At 37.1% G+C, this 23,373-nt stretch overlaps 1 protein-coding gene across 1 annotated transcript in view; it reads left to right on the forward strand.

The window, feature by feature from the left end:
- The window catches only part of CDYL2 (chromodomain protein, Y-like 2), a 50,024-nt gene extending 33,258 nt beyond the window's left edge, over positions 1-16,766 (forward strand). The window contains exons 4-8 of the mRNA XM_009699822.1: positions 1,088-1,305; positions 8,408-8,580; positions 13,271-13,481; positions 14,220-14,363; positions 16,614-16,766. Coding sequence (XP_009698124.1) covers positions 1,088-1,305; positions 8,408-8,580; positions 13,271-13,481; positions 14,220-14,363; positions 16,614-16,766 — 899 coding nt within the window. The remainder of the gene's footprint in view (positions 1-1,087; positions 1,306-8,407; positions 8,581-13,270; positions 13,482-14,219; positions 14,364-16,613) is intronic.
- The last annotated feature ends 6,607 nt before the right edge of the window (positions 16,767-23,373 follow it).

Raw genomic sequence — 23,373 nt, forward strand, 5'->3', positions numbered from 1 at the left:
TTCAGTGAAGAGAGTGACTTTAATCTCTGTTCCTCAACAACTTGTCTCTGCTTTACTTTTAATGGCAATAGTGTGATACATCTGTAATTAGAAAGGGAATATTGCAGAAAAATCTTGTAAAGATACTTTCAACTCTCTGGCTCAGCATTGTTACCAATCATAATGTATTGCCTATTACAGAGGAACTGTAAACATAAGCAAAGTTTACAGTTCATACACAGTGTAGTCAGAATAAACTGTCTTTTAAAATTGACGCACTATTGCTCTCATTTGGTTTTAAGGAGGAATTATCTCTTTCTTGTCATAGTTCCCTTTTTTCCCTACTGCTGGATACCCTCCAAAATGGCATCAGCATTAATATTTTCCATGTACAAAGTCCAATATTAATATCATACCTGTTAGTCAAAAGTCAGTAATTATTGTTACTGTAAAATGTAATGAGCAGAAGCTTGGGACCAGAGTGAAGAGGATGGCTAACTGCTACTTCTAAGGCTAACCACAAGGGTATGTGGAAGAGAATGCCGGTTGTGTCAGCTGAGTAAGAACTCCCCTAACTTACTGTCACATGGAGATGTGCAACAAGTGTGTATTCAGATCACAGAATCACAGAATAGAGTCAGATTGTCATTTGAAACTGATAATGACTTTTTGGTCACCATAAAAGGAAGAAAATGTAACTTTGAAAGATGGGATTTGGACTAAAGCTGTCATGTCAAGTTTTTCCAAAGCTGAATTAGAATCTTCCTGTGAATTCAGGAATCACCCCAAATTCATATGAAAGACTATGATACAATTGCTTTCATCTTCAAAGCAGAACTGAATGCCACCAAGAGTACCAGTCCTACGTGCTGTGATTCAGTGGATCTAGCGGTTGTCTGATCAGAGAACAAAAAGTACTGCATGTTGGGATATCGAATAAGAAGAATGGCTTGAGGCCACGTTTGACTAGCCGGGCGTATTTTTGATTTGTCAAATTTATCACAGTGGCTGTTGTAAATTCTGAGCTATGTGTAAGCTAATAGAAAGTATCACTCCATTTCATTGAAGGTATAGACATAATTATGCTTTGATTCTTTCCATCTGAAAGGTTCTTCTCTGGCCAATGGAAGCTTGAATCTACACAGCACTGTGAAAAGGAAACTAGATGGGGAGAAAGATTATGTCTTCGATAAGAGACTAAGATACAGCGTGCGTCAAAACGAAAGTAACTGCCGGTTCAGGGACATTGTAGTCCGGAAAGAAGATGGTTTCACACATATTTTGCTGTCGAGTCAGACTTCAGATAACAATGCACTGACCCCAGAGGTAAGCATGTAGTCATAAAAGCCAAAGCAAGCCATCCTAACGTGTGGGTTATCTTGGAAACACTGCACTTGAACTGGATTTTAAGTATTTTTTTCCTAATTGATTATTTTAGAAAAGAAACACGGAGTTCAGCTATATCTTAACTTTTTCACGCTTGGGATTCCTATCAAAAAGAGTGCAATGGAAATTAATTTTTAATTACATGTCTGAAACAAAAAATTAGAAGTAAAGAAAGGAATAGCAGGATCAGTATTTCCAGCGTAGAGTTGTGTGAAGCAGTGTTTCACATGTTGAAGTTACTGATATTTACTTCCCTTAGGAGAAATCTGGTCTCATTCATGTTATTAATTTAAATAATGCTCCAGTTGCTGCATATGGAGAATTTCAGGCTATATCCTGAGACAGTAATTCTAAAAGTGTATCTTGATCCCTAATTCCGTTTTCTCTGAATCACTTTGTGCATCCTGATTATGAAATCTTAACCAATTAGAGGCTGTATTCTCAGCTGAATTGCATAAAGTCATAGAACATATAAATGATGTTAATGAATTCCCTTGTTCCAAACATTATACACTTAAGGTCAGGCTTGGACTTGTAGCTTGTACTACTCCAGTAAATACACAGGTCACTGGAAGGGCTGAGCAGCTTTTCCTTCTGTTCCCTGTGATCCTAGCACAGTGGGCGGTGATGCCCTGGTATACCTTTCCCGTGTCAGAACAAAAGGGGTGTCAATAAATGCCTTCATCAGGATGCATGTCCTGAAGAGCAGAGAAGATGCTTGAGCCCTGTTCCACGTGGGCAGTAATGGCCTGATGGAAAGGGGTTACCATAGATCAGAGAGGAAACAACAGGAGCTGCCTTCCAGCACCAATTTTGCCTGTCTGAGCATTCTGCAGGCAGAGTTCCCCCACGAGCTGCCTGCAGTGTGGCCGATCTCTACCTTTTCTGCCCTCCAGACATGCCAGTGCAGCTCTGTCTTATACAGTAACGTCAAGATAAGAGTGTATGAAATAACCTGTTTGAGCGCCATCTGAGGGAAACGTAGATTGTAGCTTTGAGGAATGATTTTATTCAATAAGAAACTGAATAACTTTGAAATTAATTACTTATAATGAGCTTCAGATAAAACCACTGGCAGGTATGATATGCGCTAAATTTTACTCACTTTCCCAAATGCACACCTACACAGGCATATTAATACACAGAATGATACTAAATAGTTAAAACTGATGGTACGTACATTTATCACTCCTAGTTTTTAAACTATATGATATTTAAAAGGACTATTTGCTAATTAACAGAACACCAAACACCTGCTTTTAATACCAATTCCTTAAAATGCATTAGATGACTGCATCAAATCCATCATTCCAACCATGTATTAATTACCACTAATTGACACCGCAGGTAATTTAAACGAAGAGCTCAAGGGCCTGAAAGAGTATGAAATCACAGACTTACTATGTTCAGGCTGAACAGACATACCTTTACGTTGCTGGCTGTGCTGTTCCACATCAGCAGTGTTCAAATGCTCTTATGCTGAAATGCCAAGCAGTGAATTAATCCAGGCTCTTCAGGTCTGCCAAACCAATCCGTTTCATTCTTTGAAATTTTTCAAGGTGCCAGGAACCCACCTCTGTGGAAGAATAAAATGATAAGCATATAATAGTCCTCTTCTTGCATCACCGGCATAGACTATTTCTAGAACCTTTGTTGAAGCTCACTCGAAAACCAGGAAATACATTTTAGAAAACTACATTACTGACCAGGATCTGGATGGTCAGGAATTAATCGAGGTAATGAGTTCTCCACATGGAGATTGTCTGTTTAAAACTCATCCAGGCTGAGAGCAGTTGAAAGCTCTTGCCCTCTGAAGGCTGCTTGCTGGCAAACCTGAAACGACTTCTTTGGCCTCAGTCCAGGCTGCAGCCCACGATCATTCACACCACAAAATCCAGCACCTCCAATATTGGCAATTCCACATCCTTGCTGGCAATTACAGCAAAAATCCAAGAAACTGAAAAGAGGAATATGTTGAATGCCTTGTCCCTGCAGTTTGTCACACCTAGCCATAGGTGAGGCAAACTGACAGACTATGTTAGGGACGTTTGCAACATTTTCAGTTTTGACGCCGTTTATCACCAGTGAATAGAAAGTACAAACACAAAATTCCTACAAAATGACAAAAGTGTGTTTCATTTTGTCAAAAGAAACACTAACGTCAAGCTTTATTAGACATTCAGTGAATTATGTTTGCCAAATAGTAAATGATTAATTTACTCAGAGCAGGTCTACTTGGTGTGGTTAAGATAGTGGTCTGGTTATTCTCAGCCATCTACGTTAGGAAAAAAAGAAAAGGTGTGCACTGCCCACAATCATTATAAAATTAAGCTTATACAAAATCACTCTCACCTCTAAACAGCCCTGCTTCGCTTTGTGTTTTATCTTAATCTTCAGATGAAATTTAATAGTTTTGTTCAACCATTGGCCTCTGCTATTTATGCCAAATTAATTAAAATAACAAATAACTTAATTAAACAAAAAAAAAAAAAGAAAAGAAAAGCTTAAGAGAAGTCTACCTGAATCCTCATCCTATGTTTTTGGTAACCACATCACACCTATGGGTTTGTGCAGGTGATTTTAGCATCAAATGCACCGATGCTCCTTCCAGCAGCATTTACACTGATTGAAGTTGGCTCAGTGCCACTCTAATAATTGAGGTTTTTTCTACAAAAATGTTCAGGGCACTATAGAAATTCTTTCTCTTGTTTTACAAGACCTTATAAAACTTCCAAGCCAGTGTCATGAAACAGCACAGCTTGTTTTTATTTCAGTGGCTTAGGCTTGCTACTTTTAAAATTAATTTTTAAAATAGATATGTGAAATATTTCATCATTATAAATTCCATTAGGGCATTCTCTCTCATGGGTCTTTTGCTGCTTCTGAAGTTCTTTCTCCAATGTTGATGTTGCTGTTTTAATTCAGCACATTTCAAGGATCCAAATTCTGTTTCAAACTTAAGATTAAATGGATCCATCCACTGTTTTTACTTTACACTATTAATAGAGCTAGGAATTAATATTCTCCTGAATTAAAAGCAAAACATACCCTAAAGAGCTAATGTTTCCATTGAAGACTGAGAAACTACCTCAAGTACAAAAGAATCAGGTTTCAAACTTTTAGCCATGACAATTAGAGGGTTTGAAGTTCTACCAGGTGCATTTTGGAGCACTGGTTTGCCTTCACTTTTCCTTACTTACAACTTTTCTTAACTTTACAAAAAAAAAAAAAAAAAAAAGAGGCAAGTACAAGTTTACTGTTGTCTGTATTTTTGCTCTCATACAAAGACAAATTGTGGGTTTTGGCCAGTCGTTCTGCCTGAAGGTAGCCTTATAGGTTCCCAAGTCCTTTATATATCAAACAGAAATGACTCAATCTGTTTGCACAAAGAGTTAGTAAGTAACAAAAAGTGTATTTATGTAAAAAGGTACAAGTGTGGAAGAGGTTCTAAGAAGAATTGAATGGCTTTAAAATTTTGTTTTACTGTACTGTTTACAAAATATTTACCTTTAAGAATATCAACAGTGAATCCTTAGAGATTCAGAGAAGTTAACCTTTTAAACTAGTATTTCCATTTACACGAACAAGAGACTTCTGTTCAAGAGACTTTGTGTAATTACAGTGATAAATTCCCAGCTCTCTGATTCCCCAGAATGTAAGCAATATTGAAAGCAAAGGGCACCAAATGCCTTTTAAAATTTCCTATGTCCAGTGAAAGGCATTAAAATAAGCTCTTAGAAGTTTAATGAAGTTTTTAAACATTTGATGTTTATTTTGCAATATAAGATGTCCTGTTAAAGAACTAACCAGCTTATTTTCTTGACAGCATTAAAAAAAAAGACAACTTTTAAGAAAGTGATAATTTTATTATATATTTGGGTTTCAGTAAAACAGTAAGTGAAGCATTAGGCCTGGTCTAAATTTGTAAGTTGATCGATTATCATAACCTAAATAACTGGCCCATACTGTTTTGTAAATACTTCCTCAGAAATTTTAGTCAAATGCATTCATATAGAAATACTGTCCCCACAACTGAAAATTAGCAAAAAGACCACAAAAAAGCTAATTTTAAAAAGCATGGAACTGGAGAATACTGCTATGGAGCCCTGCAAATAGTAATATTAGATCTTGTCCGGTGCAGAAAGTAAAATTTCATTGGACAAATGCCATAGTCATACCAAAATGAGGGAATGTTTAAGGACTATGAAAGAAAGAAAAAGAATATGGAATCTGACAAAGAAATGTGACTAAAGACACATAGTATCTCTATATTTGTAAACTGAATTTACTACCACGTTAAATGGAAATTTGTGCTTTAAACCAGACAGCAGTTCTGAACTAAAATCATATTTACTTTACAGTACTGCAGTTTAATACACAGTTCTGCAACCCTACAAACCATCTTTTTTACCTTGATTTTATTGTTAGTAGCTTTCCTATAATCATTCAAACATCTGTAGCGAAATACCCATACCCAGATAATGAAGGAGGAAAGCAGCAGCGGACAGCGGGTTGGCTGTAACTAGGCTAAGTGACAAGGTGACCAGGTGAATTTTGGACTGCGCCAGCAAAGGAATCACGGCGTAGAACAAGGGAGTGAGAATTGACTTTGCTGGCATTGCTGTATTCCAATGAGGCTCCGAGCACCTTTTGATGATAAAGTTAATAACAAACTTACAGATATTTTAAAAAAAAAAAAAAAAACAACAACTTTTTGGAGCCTGGAAACACTGATACATTATGGTTTCCTGGTTTCTGATACTGTTTTCTTTTGCTAGAAACTAGTGGAGCCGTGGAACTAAATTTCCACTCCTGCTTAAAAATACTATCCAAAATACTGTCAAAGCCTTCCCATTTTCAACCATATCTGAGAAATCAGTTCCTAATAATAGACTTTTAATATCACCCTCTCCAAAACATTGAAAAAACAATGATAGCAGAATACTGGTTTTTCCTACAAGTAGTATAACCTCTGCTCAAAAGTTTGGTGTATTTTTAGATGGCTTTAGCTATCCAAATCAATGAGAGGTAAGGTAAAAAAGAGACAGGTTTGTACCGTTTGAAGGATAGCCGTGGTAACATCAAAGAGATAGTGCCTATGCAAATATCACTGGAGGAAGGGGAATGGTAAAGAAACTTGCTCAGTGGAGTATCGTATCGTGGCATCACATTTAAAGCAACACTCCTCATTGTATATAAAAATGTTTGACTGGTATTCCCTGATATTATTTATACATCCTCCCTAAGAACAAGCTGATTTTGAGAACATTTAAAATAAACTAAGAGGACAATCGCATTCACATGGAACTAGGAAAACCAAAATACGTACCTGTTTTTATTCTAACCTCTGCCACCTTCTAAAGTTTCTTTTTTAACTTTGAACAGAGGTTTCAGGGTTTTTTTCCTTTGTTGCCCCTTTACAAAATGTGCAGTTCTGCTATGTTTTTACCAGCTGAGGGCTGAGACAGCCTCTAAGGCTCTGAGAATAAACAGTACTTGTAAAATCACTGATGACATTTTTGTACCTGCACAAGAATTTCGAATACACTTCCAAATTCTGCTGCTTTTAATTACTTCACTTCCACCCACTGTCACATACTCGGTATTACAGGCGTTCTGAAGTGCACTTGTAAAAGCGAAGCATCTAAAAGTTCACGACCTGCTTTCTCATGCCCCAATCGCAGCAGCCAGTGACAATCATTTTTATGCAAACACGTATGGAAAGCAGGCGGGTATCATTGCACAGCATGGTTTGAATATACAAGTTCAAGGTTAGTCTCACAAGCCACAGGATTTCTAATAAAAGGCTACCGAGAATGGCATAAACAAAACTTCTGTTCTGTGTTTACGGACATTTCTTAAATAAGGCACTTCAGAGATCTAAAGAATTTTTGGAAACAGAAAGTAGTGAACAAAAATAATCACAAGCTAAAAATCTTGTTTTTCTCTCACGAGGAAACCATATTTAATCCCCCAACCATATTTAACTATCTTTTCCTAAATTTACACTAACAGCAAATCTGTCAGTACAAAAGAGAAAAATTTGACTCAACAGGACCCTGTCTATAGGAAACACTTTGACACATGAGTATGTTTAAGCACAAGAGGTATCACACTAGATGAAGTCCTGGCCCTTGAAGTGAGGAGCAAATCACTAAAGAGGGGAAGGTGAAATGGCTGCAATCAGTTACAGTTACAAACTACGCTGAATTGTGACCAAACAAGAAGTTACCCATGAGAGGTTTAAGAAATAATATTTCCTTTTAAAAATCATTAGAAAAACAATTATCCGCTCAGATGAAAGGCCATTTTCTTACAATACCAGCAGCTGAGTGTTATACAGATTTTGATTAGGTTTGATTTATGGTGCAATTAATAGCTTGATCCAGTTGTAAATCAGAGTCAAAACGTCTCTCTTTCAAGTAGCTTTTTTGTCTCTTAACTTTTGTAGAGTTTAACAGTTATTACTGAACACAGAAAAGTGAATAATATATTTGTCATGTTGATGTATATGATGTCCTCTTGTCCTGCTTTGCTCTGGTTGAAGTCGTATAAACAAAAATACTTAAAGAACTGAAAACTGGGGTTTATAGATTTTTCTTACAACCTGTTGAGGTTAATAGGATATTGTTGTGATAACCATGTTACTGAGAATACAACAATGCAGAGGTATCTGAGCATGTACATTTATGTACACCGAATATACACGATGAAAATAAAAAAGTGATATTTGAAATTATTAAATTGCAATCAAATAGCATAAGCTGGCTAGAATTTCCCATAGAAAAAGCAAAGAGCAGCCAAGTCCTAAAAATTTTTTGAATTAGTAAGCATCAACAAAGCACTTCCAAATATAAAATATTTTGTAAACTCTCAGTGTTATCATTCTAAGTATATTAAAATTATATAAATATATATAATTGATGTAAGTATTAATAGTGCCCAAACTTTAAGTCTCTCAAAATCAATAAGGTTTGTAAAACTAGGGAAATGATATTGCAACGGCATGCATGTCGAATTGTTTACTTTTCTTTATCCACAGATCATGAAGGAAGTTCGGAGAGCATTGTGCAATGCATCAGCTGATGACAGTAAACTCTTACTTCTCAGCGCAGTGGGAAGTGTATTCTGTAGTGGCCTAGATTACTCATATTTAATTGGCAGGTTATCCAATGACAGAAGAAAGGAAAGCACTAGGATTGCAGAAGCTATAAGGTGACCCAAGCTTACCTATGATCTCTAAATTATGAAATGCAGTGTGTGATTATAAAGATATTTATCAGGTCCAAAAATGTTGTATATTTAAGTGTTAATTGCATTCTAATTATAGTCCTACAAATTTGTTTAGTAAGAAGAACCTTGGACCTTTTCTTATTAGAAAAAGCACATTTATTCCAGTGCTGATATCCATAGGGATTTATTTTATTCCAATTCTCTGTATTTAATATTTGGAATCATTCCTCCAAATTCAAATACAACTTTGTTGTTGTTTTTCAAATTAGCTATTGCTTCATGTTCTAAAGTGGTTCCTGAAAGGCACATATTTTACTTGTTTTAATGTTCATCATTTTAATGAATTTCAGTACAAATGGGAATCCACAGCTTACTCATATTCTGTTGAAATAGCAGTCTGCCACTGTATTTCAGAACCTTATTAGAAGGGTCTCCACTCTTTTTCTTAAATTTAAATTACTTAATATATATGTAAATGTAGTTTTATTTTCATAATTAAAATGTGACTTTCCTTATATATATCACATTACCTTAATAGAAATCCAGGGTTTATGACATGCACTCTACAAATCAATCTGCACAATACATCACCAAATATTTCCATTATCCACAAGGTATACTTTATACATAATTGGCAGATCTTCCAGTGTAAATCAGTGTTCCTCCACTAAAGCCAATGGTATTTGAACAGTCTGTACCACGAGAGGGTTTGGTCCCTTTCTTTCCCCCCCCCATTTCCTACAAATAAATATTATTCTTCTGAGAGCTTTAAAACTTTATGCAACAATTCTATGAAGGAATATTAAAGAACTTGTTTTACAACAGATCTGTATTTTGCATATATTAGTATAACATAAGATCAGGTTTAGTTATTACATGACATGTATTAACCACCAATTATCTTGGTTACAACTACTGCAGATCACTTTGGATTCTCAGTTTAATACTTTTGAAATTCTCAAAGTACTAATTATTTTGAAAGAATTTAAAATGTATGTCTTAAGTATAATTATGATGTGTTTTTAAGACTCTAGCTATGCTTGAATATCACATAGTGATATTTTAAAAAAGAAAAACCCTTTGAAGGATGCATCCTAATTTTATTTTTTTTTAATATGTGAGGGATTTTTAATAATGTGGAACCAAAAAAAATGTGAGGGAAGAAAATCACTATTCTTGTTTGAAAACACAGGCACACTCACACTCTGTTAGAAGATACAAATTTAATATTATTCATGTAAATATTCTGTAGATATGTATTGTTATATATGTATACATTTATCTACACACATTTAATATACAGGTATACTTATCAATTCAACAGTTAAATGAGTATAAGCCAGACTATGATACTCAGTTTTTCCATCCTTGGTCTCACAGAACACTCCTGAAATACCGGTACAATGTACTGCTCCTTGTCGAGAATGTCGGCTTCAGGCCCACTGGAAATAGATTTTTATTGTACTTCTGGAAACAATACACTACATTTTCCATTTAGCACTCTCTATGCTTTCTGTGAACAAAGGACTCAACTCATGGAAAATATACTGTAATAAGAGTAGAAGAAAATGTACACTTTGCTTTTTCAGTGGTTGGACTGTCCTAAAACACATTAACGGATCTCTGCCTCCACTGCTTTACATCAAGTTAGACTTGTATCAAAATGAAATTAAAATCTTGATTACCGTGTGTTTCCATTTTCTAAAGTATGGCTCTCGTATACTGATCACAAGTTAGAACTGAAGTTTAAATACTCATCCAGTCTCATCTCACACGCATGATTTATTCATTTGGCCCCTGCCCTCACCCGCTGCCTTCGGAGCTGGCAACTCACAAACATGTGGCACTGTAGCTTCTCTCCAGGTACTGAACGTAGGTCCATCAGCCTGAGCTGCCATCATCCAGATGTGTCCCCGGCATTGCACTCCTGGAGCAGGGACAAGGCAGACAGACAGACTGCACTGCAACTGGGCGTTATGTGGCCTACAGAGCCTGGCCATCGAAAGACTCCCTGGAAGGCATTCCCAGAATCAGTCTCACATCATCTATCAGGCATCGTTGTGACCTGATACATAAAATTCTGGGTGTTCTCAGAAGAAAACAAAGAAAGCCGACTTTACTTCCTCGACTTCTTTATAGTCCTTGATGTACTTATGAGCCCTCGCCTGCAGCAAGACCTCTGCAGCAATGCAGAGGTATCTGAGCATCCTAAAGTGTCTTCAATGGTCAGCTTCCCAAATACCCTCTAGCAAAACCAAAAGCCTTCCGCATGTGACACTTCTTCCTGTCTTCGAGCTTCTGGCTTTACTGAGCAACAACAGTTACAATTGTAAGTCCTTTTCAAAGACCGCCTTGAATTGAAACAAAGATCTTCTAGCCCAGAAACTACATATGTGAACTCAGGGTTTGGAGACATAGAAACATGCCAGGTTCTGGGCACAAAGATGACTCACTGAAACAAATTACGTACTAAACAGGGAACGCAGATAAGTGGAGTGCTGGACACCGCAGCTGCTGTAGACCAAATGCAGGCATTTGTTCCCCTTGTAAGCTCCCAATATTGTAGCCTCCCACTCCACCCTACAGGTGGCATGTTCCATACCTTCCATTATACCATCCTCTGTGCTCCTCATCCTTCCCTCATGACAGAGGCTCATTGTGTCTTCTCAATGATCTGTTCCACTCTCTCTCCATCTCCAGGTCCTCCCTTCCTTGCTCACTCATAGGAAGATTTCACATTTCCTTTAACCCTTCCCCTTGGTTAATGTGTTCTGCTTTGTTCTTCCTCCCCATCATCTAACCGTTTCTTCTCCACATCCCTAATTGCTTTTCCACATTCACTTCCAGTCCCATTTACCACCACATGCTTCCTGCTTTTCTCCACAACACTGTTTTCTTCTGCCGCCACATGGTCCTCAGATCTGCTGTCACCATTTATTCATAGTTTGTTCTTTTTACCTATCATTTGTCATGTCCCTGTTCCCATCTATAGTCCTACTTGGAAAGCTTACTTGCTTAACTAAGTTTCTCAAAATTCTGGAATTAATCAGGTGCAGTGATCCACAGTCATTACTCAACCATAAACAACTGAAGAAATAACAAGATAAGGGAACGGCATTGCTTCTGCAAACAAAAATGAACCACAACTCTCCTTAACCCTGCTATCTTCTAGAAAGAAATGGTCTTGAACAGACAAATATGACGTTCCTTATTTCACTCTCTTTGTCTTGCTGCTGATCTTCTGTTCTGTTACTCACTGTGAACACAGCTGCATCAATTCCCACGAGTCTCTCTTTTCCCGTGGTCAAAAATCAACTCCTTACTAGATATAGCCTGAAAAGCAGAACTCATTCACTGAACATTTAATGCTGGGTCACCTCAGACGCTTCATTTTCATTTAAAGCATAGCCAATGCCCTTGCACTTCAGTCCAATAAAATACTTATCTTCAATACGTTTTCCATTTTTTGCCAAATCAGCATGCTAACCTGCAAGGCACACCTCCTGTTCTCAGGTACAGAAGTCTAGGTCTTTCTGACCTCAGCGGGAGAGCTGCGACTCATCAAAGGGCACATTTGACAAAACGTTCTTTCCTAAAATCTGTCGGCAAAGATGCACTCTGGGTCTAATAAATACCCAGTGCAGGAACAGAGTCTCCTCTTTTGTTTTGAATTTGATTTATACATGTCTCTTTTCTAAAGTAATTGAGCAGCTCGTTTGCCTCCATATACCTGCTGTGCCCTGAGCTGCTGGAGCCCATAATTTGCCCACAATTACACTCATGCTTTTTCCTAATTGGTGTATAGGGTGTTCCATGCAACAGATGTCTTTCCACTGTTGCTGGTAGGTAACTTATTTAAAATATCTCATCATTGCACAGAATTTAACATGTTCTAGTTCATTCATCCAGATGAATCCGTTCACATTTACTTCCACATTATTTCCCGTTGCTTCACATTTACTGTTGTAGGCAGGCAAGAGCATCTACTTTGTTATATCTTTGCCAAAGAAATTTGTAATGAAGACTCAACAAAACTTGCCTAATTCTTTCCCTGTTCAATCATTTCTCTCTCTCTCTGACTCCCATTTGTGGGTCTTGTTCCTTCTGCTGGTGTGCCATAAACATTTACGATCTTCCAGTCCATCAATGGGACTTGCAGTAACCTTTGATGTAGGTTTTCAAGAGCACATTTTGAAAAAAATAAATACTCAGCAATCCACCTATGAGTTTCCTGTATTTCATGCTGTAATATGTTCATCAAGTTAGCCAAACCAGATCATCAGAATCCATACTAGCCATTGTGGAGCAAACTGAGAAGTGCTCTGTGTACAAACTTATGAGTTACTGGTCCACAAGCAAAACTAAACCTAACCAAACCGTTCTGCAAAAAGTACAACAGTCAGTCCATTCCAATTAATCAGTTCATATACAACATATACAAACCTATTTAATATCCCAGGTACTCAGAAAGATTAAATAACTAAATACGAGCAAAATTTTCCATGTGTAAACTAGAAAGTATCTTGCAATTCTGACCTCATAAAACTGGGCCGTGGCATTTATTGGGTTTGTCTGTGGTTCTAATTTGTTTTCAGATTAAGTACTTTAAGCTTGGGTATTTATCTAAGTGTTATTTCTGTATTCAAGATCTTTCTTTTATTTTTTATTTTAGGGATTTTGTAAAAGCTTTTATTCAATTTAAGAAGCCAATTGTGGTTGCTATCAACGGCCCTGCTCTTGGGTTAGGAGCTTCTATTTTACCACTATGTGATATCGTTTGGGCAAGTGAGAAGGCCTGGTTTCAGACACCATATGCAACAATCCGACTCACTCCCGCTGGCTGCTCATCATACACATTCCCACAAATTCTGGGTGTTGCACTGGTAAGGTTTTCCACCTCAAATTGCTGAAGAACCGTTCTTAAATTCGTGCTCTTCTTTCTCTCTTTAGAATGTAAAACAGAAATCAACTGTTTCTCTTAATTGTCATGAATGGAAATGAAATCTGTGGAAGTTCATCTAATCCCTACCAATTCCTTATCACAAAATGACCTCAGAACTCAATATATTACACATGCGGTACACAAGAAAGACCAAACACGGGTTGAAAAAGCAAAGATTGTCAAGATCATGGTAGAAAAGGGAAGAAATGCATTAGCAGAATAATGTTGCAGAGTACTTGTCTGTATCGTGTTAGGATTGTGCAGTAACAGAGCAAGATACTGCGCTGTGCTCTCTAAAGACGACCTATACTAATTCCAGTAAGGTTGCTTAGTTTTTACCAGTACAACAAAGCAGAATTTGCCCCACAAAGTATTTCATACTAGGTTCCATGACTCTTGGCACAGTATCACCGTATCAATGACAGTTGCTCTTGTAAAATCAGCAATACAACAGACTCATCATGCATGCCAGCACATTTCCCCTAAATGAAACCCATGCTGTGCTCTGGCCACCTGCACAATCCTTAAATAGCTACCGAAACGCCTTTTAAAGTATTTTGCAGTATGGAAATATACAGGAGACCATTTGTAAATTTAGTCTTGAAAATAGCAGGCAAGTATGGAAAAATTTTTAAGGGAATTATAACCCAAGATCTCAGGTAATCTTTTGGTTTCACAGGCAAATGAAATGTTGTTCTGTGGGAGAAAGCTGACAGCACAGGAAGCCTGCAGCAGAGGACTAGTGTCACAAGTATTTTGGCCAACAACATTTAGCCAAGAAGTAATGCTACGAGTGAAAGAAATGGCATCCTGCAGTGCAGTGGTAAGAAATCAAACCCCTTTGTGATTAAATTACATTTCACAGAGGCAAGGTGTGCTCCCGAGGCTCATCACATGGCAGGTCCTCAGCTTCCACAACCATACCTGTGGAAGAGGGCTAACAACAGAAAATCTGGATAGGGATCAGTGAGCTCATGGAGTTCCCCATTTTTCAGCAGCAGAGAGGGTTGTTTCCCTTCCCCATCTTCACATTTATTCAGTATGAGTGGAACCTCCTTGCCCCAGATTTTGAAAGGGGATTTTAGCATAGGTTTCCTTCATGAAGGTGGAAGTGTCTGAAACTATACAGCTGTACTGGGAAATCTCTGTAGGGCATATATATATTTGCCTTTCACGTTGTCCTGGCCTACTATGTTCAGCTGACTCTGCCTTCTTTTCTGCACCTGCATAGTTCCTGATTCTGCAAAATGTTCTACACAGTGCACCAGAAGGGTAGGACAGTGCCAGCTAAGCTCTGCTGTGAAGGAGAGGTGAGATCCAGACACAGAGGGATTTCAGCACAGTCTGGTCACAGTGTATTGAGAGTTTCCTTTTGTGTACATAAAAGTGGAAAGAAAATACTTTCCTATTTTTACTTCCTAAGGATTTTTCCCTTCAGGCAGATATACTCTTAGTCTGAGCACATCTTTGTTTAAAATAAATGCAGTGAAGAAAGTGACACTGGCTGCAATAAAACTGCACTAACTAAAGTGCAAATTGTTGCAGTTTCTTGCTATACTTCCTCTGCCTGAAACTGTCTTAGCATCCCTCAGTTTCATTTAAAAGATCTGTTGGAAAAGAGAAGGTAGAGGTACAGGAGATTTTTAATTAAATGAAGTGTAGATTAGATCTCACAAAAGACATTCAGAATGAAACTCTGCAGAAATGTAGCATAAGCTTATTTGATCATGCTGATATAACATGTATTATATGAGTTGGGAAAAACTCTGGGCTTTACTGTGAATTCTTCCTCCCTGCACTGTTATTGGCTGTCAATGACATTTTCTCTTGAGATCTGTTAGAAAGACGTGGTAACTTGTGGACGAGAGTTAAAACTGTCAAAGACTTCATTTACTCTCTTGAGATCCTAAATACAAATCAGGCTGAAGTCACAAAAACAATGAATATGATGAGCTCATCCAAGTTCACTGTGGATACTTGTTCACAAACACAAAAAAAATACGCAGGCCCCATGATTTGCAATTGACGCCATTTACTTGAGTCAAAGAGAAGTACTGCTTTGGAATAGCAGTGTTGTAACCTAAAATAGATAGGAACTGGGCTTAACATGTTGGTGTTGACAAAGCTGAATGGAGAGTATGCGTCTCCCTTGCCATAAACACTGTATTAGTTTACATTAAATCTTCTGCTCTCAAAAAATCAGTAATGTATGAATTATTAATGGTTTCGTTTGACTAGTTGGGTTACTTGTGAGATACATACTGGTGTTACATATTTCAAAAAGAATCTTAAAGGATGCAATCTCACTGTGTTTAAAAATTGATCTGGGGAAAATGAGCTGAACTATGGGAGCAACCATGGACCTGCTCTTCAGGACTTTAAGAACTTGGAGCAATTACTAAGGGCTTGAGATTGGACTTTCCAGTGCAAAAACCTTAGGTGATCTGTTATGACTACTTGGATATGCTAAGCAAATTTAACTCCAGAACACAGTCAGACAGTGGTTGTTTTGCTTAACACTCTTCTTTTATAAAACATTTCACTTTTATAAAAATGTAAGTAAATAAACTTAAAAAGGTATCTGCAGTAAAGGCCCGTCCTATTAATTTCTGGTTTGATAAGGAAATGACGCATGAGGGAAAACTGTTAAACATGATGGACGTCCACATTTGGGTTTCCAACCTCTATAACCTTAAAGACTACCTTCCAGAAAGCAGGTAGCCAGTATATCATGCCTCACACATTTTCATTTCAAGGGATCACATTTTCAACAGGAGGGAGTTCAGCTCCTTCTAGTGCTTCACGGCAGACCTTCAATAAACTAAGGTGCTTCAGAATCCCTCATTCCTTTTAAAAATAGTGGCACTAATGCATGAACCTCAGAAGTCCTTAATTCTTAAGGATGCTGACTATCAGCAAGTGGAGTTATGGCTGTAAATCAAATCTAATTTCTGTGCCCAAAGGAGTTATTTAGAATGTAAAGAGTCGGGAGTGTAAAAATGCTGTTCACGCCATTGTCTGTAATAATTTTTTCAGATTCAAAATAAAATACTGAGTGAAATTTTGGCTTTAGGTATTGGAAGAGTCCAAATGTCTCATGCGAAGCTTCCTGAAATCCGGACTCGAAGATGTGAATGAGAAAAAAATGTTAAAACAGCTGTGGAGTTCTTCCAAAGGACTGGATTCATTATTCAGCTACTTGCAAGACAAAATCTATGAAGTCTGATGTCTTGGCCTAACTGAAAGGAAAAATGCACCACTTGTGAACAGAGTCAAACGTTACCTGTGTTTGAAAAGCAGAGGCATCAATGCATCAGTGAGGAATTTGTGACAGTGTATCCTAATACATATGGTTGTGTCGATTTCCTTGTGAGCTACACAGCTGCTTGTAGCTGGTTTGATTTTGTGTAAAACCGAGACATAGGCAGGCTTGTTCAGTGCACGTAATCTCTACAGAGGGCTGCATCTTTCACATTGCTCATCCAAATAAAAGTATACATTCCATGTGCTGAGAAGCACCACTGAGGCCCAATAAGGCACACCATCTGTAATGATTCATTTTGTCTGTCCTTCTTAACTTATTCTTGCTGTTGCAACACATCTGGGCTGACACAGGGAGCTCAATCTAAAAACTGGGCCAGCACAATGTTTTGTAGACCCAAACACCATACTTTAGAAATATTTTAATTATTTTTTCTAAGTTCTAACAGTGTAATGGAAAAATCTGATAATTTATATGTATAATATGTAAAGTTAGTTTGACAAAAACTACTAGGAATTTTTTCTTTGTTGAATTTATTTAACTTATTTATTTTGTGTTCATATTCAGCTGTTTATCAATCACAGATCTTATTTTCATGCTTCCCTCAACTGAATTAATGGCATCACATGAGAATGCAAACACAGTTTTAGCAGCAAATTGTGTAGAAAAATAAAGGCTATATAGAAAACACACAGAATGCTGTGGGCAGTAAAAGAAACAGCCACGTGCATGCTCCTCTATGTGTAAAATTGTACAAAAAAATCTATGAAATAATAGATACATTTGCCAGGTTTAAGGGGAAAAAAAACTGGATTCTGAAACAGTGAGTCCCCCTTAAGTCTGTCTTCACTTTCTGCCTTCTTGAGGAGCATTGAAGGGCTTGCCAACGAGATGCTTCAAGTTTACTATATTCCTGTTAGCCAGATATCAGTAACAGGGTGAGTGGTGCCGTTATGTGGCATCGTACTGTTTTTCAGGTTTAAACATCCCCTTTTGGTCTGAAGTCTAAAAGCAAATCCTTATGAGCCTTAGTCGAGTTGCCTGATTCCTCAGGTGTGAGATAATTTCTGCTCTGGAGGCCTTTGGGTGTGGGCCAACAGTTTATACAAGGTGCTAGGTATTGAACTAAGTGGAGGGAGAGGTTTTGTTTTGCTTTTCCCAGCTCTCCACATCTGGCCACCCCACCATCTGTTACAAGAACTTATAGCTATCCATGAAAGCAGTCCACAATAAATAACAAAAATCCAATCTGCTATTTCAGAATGTGATCCTAGTACTTTTCAGTGACACTGACTGACTCCTGAACACTGGATCTCTCTCAGTTCTATCTGGCTAGTAAGGCAATTGATATGGAAATAACACAAGCATGCTCTGGGACTTCACCTGCCCTTTTAGCGTGCCCAAATTAAAACCTCTTGAAGCAGAAGCTTTGCACGTGTGTTTGCTTTGTAATTTGTGCACTTGCTCTCCATCCTTGAGCTCAGTGACTTGCTTATGGCTTAAACCTCTGCAAATGAGGCTGCTAGGTTTTCTCCCTCCCAGTATTTCCATGAAGAGTTTCAACAAAGCCTTTGTAAAGTTAGCAAACAGGTGATGATAGTAAACAGTAGCCTTCCACACATTAATGTAACATTTCTTTTTCCACAAATAATTAGAAGTGCTGTTTCTCTGGCCTAATTGTGTACCACTGAATGTTAAGGAAATCATTATCCTAAAGGCAGAATTTCTCATGGGAGTTCTTCATTAACAAGACAAAACCTGGCTTCTAATTAGCCTGTTTTAAATGCTTTTAAAAAAACTTATCAAAACCAAGTAATTTATTTGTAAATGTTTGAAACAGAACTCTTTCAATAACTATTTGAGGCGATAGATGCACCACTTGTTTTGTACCAATACTTGCTTATTTCCACAACCTGCCAGCAATGCCACAGAATGCAGGCGCAAAGACCTGGTTGGGTCAAGGCCACCGGACCCCCTCCCATGCCCGTCACCTGTGCGGCAGTCCCATTACAATGAGAGGGATTACTCAAATGAAAACCACTCACATGCATACGTGTTTGCACAATCAGGCCTCCAGTATATGGGTTCAGGAAAAAAAAAAAAAAGCAATGGAAAGTACCATAATTCCCCAATGTCCTTTATTTCCTTTATTCCCGTCCAGAAAGCCATAACTCCTACTCATGTGTTAATAAAATATTAGGAAGTTTATTTCAATGCTAGGCTTGGGTTTTTAGATAAAGATAGAAAAATTGCTCAGCAATGTGAAGGTATGCTTTCCATATGAGATTTTCAAACAGAGAAGAATTGTAAGTTGTTAGACCTTTAAACTGCATCATTTCATCTGAATTTTCAGATATCTGTATCTTAGCATTTTTTAATGACAAAGGAATGGTTGAAATACATTTTCTATAATTATTTTTCCATTGAAGCAAGTGCTAACCATAGTTAACATTTTTAATTCTTCATATCTATACAGTTACAAACTAGTTTTCATGGAATCTATTTTCCCTTCAAAAAAGAGTAATAACAATGTCAAAAGCTTCTTTTCCAGTATTTAAAGATCAGAATCAATTTTCTCTTGTGTTTCTGTCCTTACTAGGTATTCAGATATCTCGATGTACTGTACATATTAGTCTGGGTACCTTTACTAATATTCACAGTATTTAAGATTATAAATGCAATTTGTTGTTAAGTATGTTATTTTATTCTTGTGTAAATTGTTTTGTACAATCTTTAAAAATCTACAGTTTTGCATTTGTAGATATTAAAGGTAAGCAATTTATTTTGTGTTGTCCTGCATGTATATTTTTGCTGTAGATAAGTGTTGCTTAGTTTACTATTTCAGTACATTTCTGTTTAAATGAATAAGCTTACAAACTTTAATACAGTATATATTTTCAGAATATAAACTTTTATATTTCTGTGGTAGGTTAGGGTATGCGTTTTAGGCAATCTTTTTCACTACTATTAACTGTTCTTTTAATCTATAATATAATGGTTTTGTGCCAATAGTTTTTCATTAGAAAAAAATGCTCTTTTAATGTTAGGGATAAACAGACAATTTTGGTTGGGGTTTGTTTTATTTTGTTGGGTTTTTTTATTATTATTTTGCCAGCCTTTACAGTTTTAAATGTAATTTATAAATGTATTGCATTTGTGAATAAGCCTTACCATTAGGTACAAGAAATCTTTAAAGCTACATAATTGCTTATGTAGTACTAAGGACTTCCCCAAATAATTGCTGTAAGAAAGTTAGCAAATCAGAGTACAGGGCCTTAAGTTTTTCTTGTGAAAAGGATAATACGGGTTGTTTCTTTTGAACAACATAGGTAGACTTGTCAGCATGGGCTTTGTTATATATAAACTGTGCATTTGTGCTCCCAGCCACAGCAGTTTAATCTCAGGCTTTGTGTGGCTGGGTCTATAAAAGTCAAATCTGGCTAAAGCCAGCGCTCTTTAGGAGACACTAAAGAAGTTTACATAAGAGACTTATAGACAATCTTACCATAGTACATTTGGGTACTCGGTATCCTAGATGTGTTATCTGTGTCTGCCCAATTAACCGTATGTTTTAAGCCATATTAAATCTCTTTACTGCTACTTTAAATACTACACTGAAAGTCATTCACTAGCTTGCTTACTCACAGACAGGATTTCAATTTTTAGTGAATAAAAATATTATGCCTTCCATAAAAACAAAGGACCAAAGAACTGCATTATTCTAACAAAGCATTAGTTCCTTCGCCAGTGAACTAGTTTGACATTTGTACTGAAGATCAAATAGTCTCTTTCTGCTACAAACACTGCATTCTCATCCGCATCAAGTGCAAGGGGAAAAGATGTATCCACTGACCTATTGGGAAAGGAGTGACGTTCAGCTAGGATGGCATGTCTATTGGTAAGGCTTATTACCAAACCTCCGAGATGAAGCAAAGAACCAAAAATTCACAAATTATGTCAATGTAAATTTATTTTCAGAACTTGCACAAATAATTAATTGTAGAACTTTGCAAATTAGGCCCTTAAGTTATTTTGTCAGAATGCCATGGAACAGACTAAAACAGTTTCTAATATTTGTAATGATGAGTACATACTATAATATTATGAGGGTACAGGCACCCCTATATCACAGTGTTGTAAATATTTTCTGAAACTGGTACAGTACTGAGGGACTTGTATCTTCTGATATATCAAATATTGACTGTCTAGATCAAATTGTACACAATTTATTTGTTGATGGTCCTGTAACTAGTGTATGGACACATTTCTGGGTGCCTTAGAAGTTGTATTTTTCATGTGTGTTAATATGCAGTATTTATACATTGTGAGAAGCTGCTTTGAATAAAAACATTGAAACTTCATTTCACTGCAGTGATTTTCAGTTTTACATAGTCAGAATGAATGTGATAAGTACTAGCCACAGACCCTTGTATTATACATGATAAAGCTATTCATGGACTCCTGCCTTTTAAAAGAAAGCAGGCTTTTTAAAAGAGAAATTAAAGTTAAAACTTTTTTTTTTTTTTTCAACTGGCAAAAACCAGGGCACTCAAAGGCACTGCAATAAGAACTCTCTGAAACCATTCATCATGATCCATCTCATTTATCATTTCATGATCAAATCCAAGAAAACTGCGAAGAGCTGTCTTATAAATATGCTTCTAGGACACCTTCTCCACCCTGATCGCTTCCACTATTTGATGTGTGCACACCACCTAAAGCGCATCTGCCCAGAACCAACTACTGCATACAGGATTTCAGCTCCACATGAGGAATTTGATTTTGAAGAGTTATTTGCCAGGGAGGCCAAGATTCAGCCCACAACCCCTGTGGTGCAGTGTGAAGCTGGATCACCCTGTGATCCTCCTACATGGTTACAGACGGCTAGTCCGTCCATGGGCTCTCTTGTATACAAGGTGATCATTTGGCTGTAGCATCCATGAATGCTGTTACCAGTCATGTATCTCCCATGATTAGAAGAGTAACTGTAAATCACTTCTGCCTGGGGCAGAAAAGGAAGGGTATTTTTACAGGGAGCTAGTGTTACCCAAACCACCTATACAACGAGGTCTGAAAAAATGACCTACCTTTGATTCAAAGGACAACAATTATGTTCTAGCAGTTATATTTGTTAGCTTTAAACTGACAGACACTGTTAGTAAAAACTGTGGTCAGCTATTTAGAGCAGAGGATTGGGCAATTTAGTCTTGCTTCACCATCAACAAATCCAATTATTTATTACAGTGACTCTTGTCAGGAATTAACTTACCGTAGCTTGCACTGGACTGTAAGCATTGTGCACATGATGAACAGAGTATGACACCTTTCTTGTCTAACAGTTTTATTGATACGTTTTGGTCTTAACGTAGACTGCCAGCATGTGAATTTCATTTTAAATAACTCATTTTAAAAGGAAAGCAAAAATTCTTTAAAAAAATCTACCCAAATATACTATCAAGTCAAGGTTTTTTGAAGCAAGATAAACGTTAGTCCTTGTTGCTGTAAATTAATATACAAACAAACTACATGGAAGAGGAACCCATTAAGTAGGTATAATGAAGGTCTACAAATTCAAGCAGACAAAAGACTAATCTATGAATTCCATGTGTAAAAGAACAGGCAGGTATTATTCTCGCTTAAGATATAAAAAGTACTCAAACAGGTCAAAGCTCTACATAAACTAAGACATGCCGTTTCTCATTCTGAGTTTTGAATAACAGAAACAATACTGCATATGGAAAGAACAAGTAGAGGTTCTGAAACAAATGAAGAGCAAATGAAAGGACATGAGAAAACCAGAAGGACATCATTTTAAAGATTGTGGGAGTGCAAAATAAATCAAGTCTCAGAAGTCAGACTAGGGGGCAGTTTGGCTGAGGAGGAAAAAGTCAGAGAGTGAAATTCTGGGCCTATTAACTTCAGGAATTCACCTCTCCCTGGTGCCTTATTTTTCATGAAACCCCTTCAGAAGATTATAAAATTTAATAAAACTTAATGCATCTGTTCACAACTCTGAAGTCTGACTTATCCTTAAAACCAATCTACAGTCATAGCATGGACAGAGTTTCAAATTACTAAGGAAGCCAGACTAAAAGCCCACTCTAGAATTCAAACCATTTGAATTGTGCTAGCACCGCTTTGCTTTCATTTGTACTCTTTCCTTGGTTTTACAAAATTTGCTCATTACAGATATATAATAAAAATAGAACTGTTGAAAACTTTGTTGAATTCCAATTATTAAGTCCATCTGGCTTGACACAATAATTTTCACCTGGAACTGTCAAAAGTACTATGGGAGGAAGGAAGAAGTTTTCATTTGGGGAAAAGGAAACAGTTTATCATTTAGTAACTTTAAAAATCCTAAGCTAAACTGTACCACCTTTCCTTTATCACTTTCTGGCACTGGTGTCACTTGAACAAATTCAGCGGATCTAAGTCAAAAGCCACCAACATCAATGGAGATCCTCCTACGGAAGTCAGTTGCTTCTACATCAACCCCAGTGGTTGACAGATACCACAGCAAACTCCTTCACCGACCGTAATAGTACGGGGAATATCTTGGAGCCGTCTT

The sequence above is a fragment of the Cariama cristata genome, unplaced genomic scaffold (assembly GCF_000690535.1).
Source record: "Cariama cristata isolate BGI_N322 unplaced genomic scaffold, ASM69053v1 scaffold615, whole genome shotgun sequence".
Taxonomy (NCBI): domain Eukaryota; kingdom Metazoa; phylum Chordata; class Aves; order Cariamiformes; family Cariamidae; genus Cariama; species Cariama cristata.